The sequence below is a fragment of the Gavialis gangeticus genome, unplaced genomic scaffold (genome assembly GCF_001723915.1).
Source record: "Gavialis gangeticus isolate Ggan-Ray unplaced genomic scaffold, GavGan_comp1, whole genome shotgun sequence".
Lineage (NCBI taxonomy): Eukaryota > Metazoa > Chordata > Crocodylia > Gavialidae > Gavialis > Gavialis gangeticus.
Window position 1 is genome coordinate 44,044,635 of NW_017729006.1, and position 6,909 is coordinate 44,051,543.

General features: G+C 44.3%; 1 protein-coding gene across 1 annotated transcript in view; it reads left to right on the forward strand.

Moving 5' to 3' along the window:
* Nucleotides 1-298: 298 nt before the first annotated feature.
* The window catches only part of TGFBR1 (transforming growth factor beta receptor 1), a gene marked incomplete at its 5' end in the record, with an annotated part of 85,302 nt that continues 78,691 nt past the window's right edge, over nt 299-6,909 (forward strand). The window contains 2 exons of the mRNA XM_019508729.1: nt 299-569; nt 1,772-2,014. Coding sequence (XP_019364274.1) covers nt 299-569; nt 1,772-2,014 — 514 coding nt within the window. The remainder of the gene's footprint in view (nt 570-1,771; nt 2,015-6,909) is intronic.

The window sequence follows — 6,909 nt, forward strand, 5'->3', positions numbered from 1 at the left end:
TCTCTCCTAAAACAACAATGTCCCCTTTTATAAGTCTGACTTTCTTCCCCATCCCTTTTCTTAATTTTTTTTTTAGTTCATTGAAGAAGCATTCTATTATGTTCCAAAAATATGTATGTAGGTACTGAAAGTTTAGAAAATTGCATAAAGCCTCAACTTTATTAGTATTGCAAAATGATTTAGCAGAACTTAGCTCTCTGGCTGAGTGGCTTGTGGCTTGTGTGCGGGCCCAGAAGGTTCCAAGTTCAAGGCTGGGGATGAACTATGAAACTTCACATAACTAACTCTAAAACCTTTTTTTTTTTTTTTAAATACAGCTTTACAGTGTTATTGTCATCTCTGTACAAAAGACAACTTTACATGCGTGACAGATGGGCTCTGCTTTACCTCAGTGACACGGACTTTAGACAAAGTCATGCACAATAGCATGTGCATAGCAGAAATTGATCTGATTCCCCGAGACAGGCCATTTGTTTGTGCTCCCTCCTCAAGAGATGGAGTTATTACTAATCCTCATTGCTGTGATAAAGACCTCTGCAATAAATTAGATCTTCCAATTCCAACACCAGGTAAAATGTTTGCTTTTTTTTTTTTTAAGTGTGCAACAAAATAAGCCAAGTTTGGTATAAGAATGAAGGTTAAAGACATATATTAGACTTAATGAATATCATTCTGAAGTTTTACATCAAGAAATAAAAATACTATTAAGTACTATTAAGATTTTTAAAAATTCTTTGCATCATAATGCCAAGTTGCTTGCATTAACTATATGTATATATTTTTCTAACTGAATAAAAATGTTTTTGTCTGCATGATATACTGTTGACTTTTGGAGACCTGCAACAGCCTGGACTCAAAAAAAAAAAATCTTGCTAAAATAAATATGCCAAAAGCACACAAGAACCAGTATGAAATAAAATATACTGCCACTAGCATTAAAAGAAACCCTTTATAGATTTTTAGGGTTGGAAGGGACCTCAGTAGATCATCGAGTCTGACCCCCTACCCTGGGCAAGAAAGAGCGCTGGGGTCAGATGACCCCAGCCAGGTGCTTGTCTAACCTCCTCTTAAAGACCTCCAGGATAGGGGAGAGCACCACCTCCCTTGGAAGCCCATTCCAGATTCTGGTAACCCTTACTGTGAATAAGTTCTTCCTCATGTCCAATCTAAATCTACTCTCTCTCAGTTTGTGGCCGTTGTTTCTAGTTACCCTAAAGGGAGCCCTGATAAATGGAGTATCTCCTATTCCTTGCTGCCCCTCCTCCCCCCATGAATTTGTAGATGGCCACGAGGTCACCTTTTGGCCTTCTCTTGCGAAGGCTGAAGAGATCCAGGTCCCTCAATCTCTCCTCGTAGGGCCTTACCTGCAGGCTCCTAACCATATGAGTAGCCCTGCTCTGGACCCTCTCAAGGTTATCCACATCCTTCTTGAAGTGTGGTGCCCAAAACTGGATGCAGTACTCCGGCTGCAGCCTTATCAATGCTGCATAGAGGGGACGTATCACCTCCTTAGACCTATTTGTGATGCACCTGCTAATGCATGATAGAGTGTAGTTAGCTTTACTTATCACTTTGTCATATTGATGACTCGTTTATCTTGGAGTCTACTATGACTCCAATATCCCTTTCTGCCACTGTGCTGCTTAGAAGGTCATTTTCCAATCTGTATGTGTGTTGGTGATTCTTTCTTTCTTTATCTTGGATCTAACTTGCTGTTATTAAACAGTAACACTTTTTTTTTTTTTTTTTTTTTTTAAACCCCCACGTTTAGGCCCTACTCCAGGAAAACCTGCATCTAGTCTAGGACCTGTGGAACTGGCTGCTGTCATTGCTGGACCAGTATGCTTTGTTTGCATTTCATTAATGTTAATTCTGTATATCTGCCATAATCGTACTGTCATTCACCATCGTGTACCAAGTGAAGAAGATCCCTCATTGGATCGTCCCTTTATATCAGAAGGAACTACTTTAAAAGACTTAATTTACGATATGACTACTTCAGGCTCTGGGTCAGGTAATGAATTCAGAATGTTACATTTGTTTTTAAAGTACTTACTTTAATTGATTAAGCATTTTTTTTCCCTCCCAAAAGCCAAGTAAAATCGAGTTAAACTTTGCAATGGAATATGTAGTGGAGAGGTCACCCTTCTGTAGACTTGCACATAAGTAACTTGGGCTATGTCATCTGTAATTAGACTGAAGTTTTCAAATTTAATTTTTTGAGGGTGAAGATTTAGATGGTTCTGTAGATTATTAATGGTCATATTGGGCCACAGCAAAAGCGCTTATGGTGCAGCCCTGTCGGATTCCAATGAATCTGTGAATTCTTCTAAATACCTTGTTGCAAAGACATAAAATGGAAAGGCAGTGGTCTTATTTAGAATTACTAAGCTTGCATAATTGGAGAGAATGCATTTGTTTAGAAAACAGCTTTTTCTTCTTAGTTAAGGTATATAGTAAAAATATTTTTAAAAAGGTTAAATTGGATCATGGTTGCTTATTACTTTGAGAGCATGCTTGTACACGGATGGTTTCCTCTGTTATATGTTTAGATTTCTTCAATATTTTGTCTGAAGGCTTTACTGAATATTACTGAAAGATTAACTGCTTCTAATTCCTTTATACAGTATATGCATCTGTGTTTATATGGTTTAGTTAAATAAAAAGTTAAACTTTACATTTGAAATTTGACTTGTATTTAAAACTGTCATAATCTAAAAGTATTCTGAATTTTACATAGCACTTAGTGACCTTATTCCCTGTAAAAGGTACTGCATTAACAATTCTCACAAAAATCTCTTATTTACAAAACAGACCTGATGTGAAAAGCTGTAGTGCAGCATTTCCAGCACATTGGTTTCTCAATTCTGACTTAAAGGGGGATCCTTCCTAGGGAATGAGGGTAGCAGTATCTGTGCTTATGTAGTCATTAGCTGCTACTGACGTAATCCTAACGAGGTTGCTAATAGTGGTTGTAGATGTTTGGTGTGATCCACTTCCTCAGTAGGAATTCGTATGAGACCTTGAGCTAGTGTTCCTTATGGGGACTGCGGTGAGGCTGATGGGGAACTACAGACTAGTCAGCCTCACCTCAGTTCCCAGAAAAATCATGGAGCTGGTCCTCAAGGAGTTCATTTCGAAGCACTTGGAGGAGAAGAAAGCAATCGGGAACAGTTGGCATGGATTCACCAAGGGCAAGTCATGCCTGACTGACCTTATTGCCTTCTATGATGAGATGACTGGCTCTGTGGATGGGGAGAAAGAAGTGGACATGATATACCTTGACTTGAGCAGGGCTTTGGATACAATCTTCCACAGCATTTATGCAAGCACACTGAGTAAGTATGGGTTGGATGGATGGACTGTAAGTAAAGTAGATAGAAAGCTGGCTGGATTGTCAGGCTCAATGGGTAACGATCAATGGCTCAAGATCTGATTTGCAGATGGTACCCAGTGGTATCGCTTGAGAGAGTCCAAAGGAGGGCTATGCACATAATTAGAGGCCTAGAGACCAGGTCATGTGAGGAAAGGCTGAAAGACATGGAACTGTTCACCCTGGAGAAGAAAAGACTCAGAGGGGACTGGTTGGCAGCCTGTAAGCACTGGTTTCTGTTTGATTCCAGATCATGTTTGTACATCAAGGGCATGCATCAGGGTCTGGGGGACCATCTGTTTACCAAGGCCCCCCAGGGGAGGACAAGAAATAATGGGCACAAACTGATTGAGGATTGCTTCAAGCTAGACATAAGGAAAAACTTCTTTACAAGTCAAATACCAAGGGCTTGGAACAGACACCCCCCTGTGGTGGTACAGTCATCCACCCTGGCAATCTTTAAAAAGCTCCTTGATGCCCATCTTGCTGGGGTCATCTGATCCCAGCAGTCTTTCCTACCTAAGTGCAGGGGAGCCGGACCCGATGATCTAGTAAGATCCCTTCCATCCCCCTAACAACTATGAATTTGAGTGCCCCAGGGGTTGATCCTGGGGCTGGCTTTGTTCAGTGTCTTCATTAATGGTTAGAGTGCAATCCCATCACGTTTTCCAGATCAAGCCTGTGGATAATACCAAGCTGGCAGGGGGTGTAGTAGGTACAGTGAAGAGTAGATTCAGAGTGACCTAGACAACTTGCAGGATTGGACCAAAAGAAATCTCATGAGGTTCAGTAAGAACAAATGCAAAGTCCTGCACTTGGGGCAGAACAATCCCATGCACTGCTATGTGCTGGGGACCAACTAGCTAAGCAGCAGCTTTGCAGGAAAGGACCTGGGGATTACAGTGGACAGTAAGCTGAATATGAGCCAACAGTGTGCTCTTGTTGTCAAGAAGGCTAACAGTGTATTGGGCTGCATTTTTAGGATTGTTGCCAGCAGATCAATGGAAATAATTATTCTACCTGTTCTGCACTGGTGAGGCCACATCTGGAGTACTGTGTTCAGTTTTGGGCCTCCCCAGTACAGAAAGGTTGTGGGCAAGTTGGAGAGAGTCCAGCAGAGGGCAGTGAAAACAGTTAGGGGGCTGGGACACTTGACTTCTGAGGAAAGGCTGAGGGAACTGGGCTTATTTAGTCTGCAGAAAAGGCTGAGGGAAGATTTGATAGCAGCTTTTAACTACCTGAAGGGTGGTTCCAAAGAAGATGGAGCTCGATTGTTCTCAGTAGTGGAAGATGACAAAACAAGTAGCAATGATCTCAAGTTCCAGAAAGAGGGGTTTAGGTTGGATAGTAAGGAAAAACTTTCTCACTAGGAGGGTAGTGAAGCACTGGAAAGAGTTACCTAGAGAGGTGATGGGATTTCTATCCTTGGAGGTTTTTAAGGCCCAGCTCAACAAAGCCATCTGGAATGATCTGGCTGGGGATGGTCCTGCCTTGTGATGACCTCCTGAGCTCCCTTCCAAGCCTAATGTTCTGTGACACAAAGCAATACTGTATTTACTTGGACCCAAGATGAGTTTGAATTTAAGATGACCCTCCAATAATTAGATTCTGTACATGGGAAACTTATAAATTTGTTGTTATTTTCTATATGTTATTAGAGGGTAGTCTTAAATTCATCTCTCCCACTGCTACAGCAGGGAAAGCAGCAGTGGGCGAGAGGCAGTAAGGGTGCAGGCAGTGGGAAACTGGTAGTGATACACAGTTGAGGGGGAGGGAGGCACTGGGCAGCGCAGTAGGGCCAGGCGTTAAATGAGGAGGGGAGACTTATCCTTGAATCAAGTAAATATGATATATCGTTTATGACATTTATTTAACTCCAGTATAGCTAAGAAATAAACTGCAGTGTAAGGCACCATATTTAATTAAAACTCTCCTGTGTCTTTTATGATCTCAAAATGCATAGTTAAAATTGTGTACTTTATAGAGTTGTTCCTATGGCATGTAATTCCTAGAGGTGCACTAATACATTGACCCATATTGTATCGACACCGATAAAAGGAAAATTGACATTATTGGCAATCGGCTTTTTTTGGCCAATTGTGGCCGATAACATCACTGATCAATGCTCTGTGCATGTAGAGGGAAGGGGTGTGGAGTGGGCAGATCGAGGCCTCCGCAGTGAAGGAAGGAGTGGGGCTTGGGATGGAGCTGCGAGTGGCTTGTCCAGGGGGGAGGAGTGGCTCCCACTGCTGCATACACCCCTGGGGAGGCAGGGTGGGACCCCCCCCCCGATCTGTGCATGGGGTGAGGGTGGGCTGCCACTGTGGGCTGAGGCTGGGGGTGGTGCTGGGCTCTTCCTGGGCAGAGGGGGGTATGGGTCAGGGCTGCACTCAGGGCAGGTGGTGCTGGGAGGGGGGTGAGTTTGGGGGGCTATGGTTAATTTTGGGGTGGCTGTAGCCCACCCCATAGGCCCCCCTCCCAGCACTGCAACTGTCCGCCTTGAGCACAGCCCCAGCCCAATCCACTTCCCCCTCCCCCCACCCCCCGCTGGGAAAAGCCTAGTGCCACCCGCAGTGGCAGCCCACCCTCACCCTGCACACAGATCGGGGGGGGGTACGTGCTCCCTATGCTGCCTCTGGGGGTGCACGCAGTGGTGGGAGCTGCTGTCCCCCCGCATCCCCCAGACAAGCCACTGATGGCTCTGTCCTGAACCCCACCCTGCCCTGGCTGGGTAGCCCCTGCCTCACTCCCTCCCTCACCATGGAGGCCTCGATCTACCCTCCCTGCTCCATGCCCCTTCCCACCCCCCAAACAGACTTGCCAGCCAGGTGCTGCTCTCCAACCTGCTGGGCTGCATATTGGCAATCAAATTGGTATTAGTTGATATGGCATGTTAATAACTGGCCATTGGTATCTGCCCAAAAGATCTTTGCTGGTCCACCCCTAATAATTCTGTATCCACAAGAAATCCTATACATGCCAACAGAATAATTAGACTGCTGAATAGCTGTATGTGGAGTTTTTTTTTGTTGGTTGCTTGTGTTTTTATTTTGTTTTGTTTGTTTGTTTTGGTGAAATGAAGTCCAGTATAGCTTGTTACTAGATTATTTTGAGTTAGACTGAAACATCTTGACACCCTTTTCCAGGAGAGGGGTCAAGGTTGCACTCAACTGAATCTTCATGCTACTTTCTACATAGAGGTAGGTCTGCTCAAGCGAAGCTTGCGGACATGGGCATATGAGTAAGTTACTGTAAAGTAGACTGGAGTTGTTGAATATTCTACAATAACTACCTTTTAAGAAAGGCTTGGATGCTTATCTTCCTGGAGTCATCTGACCACAGCTGACTTCCTGCCCCTTGGGCAGGGGGCTGGATCTGATGATCTCGCAAGGTCTCTTCCAGCCCAAATGTCCATGAAATCTATAAAACTGCCCTGGGAGGGCATGGGGCTGGTGGGGGGTGGTATATGTGCCCCAGATCTGCGTGCAGGGTGAGGCTGCACTGCCACTGCAGGCTGGGGCCGGGGGTGGTGCCGG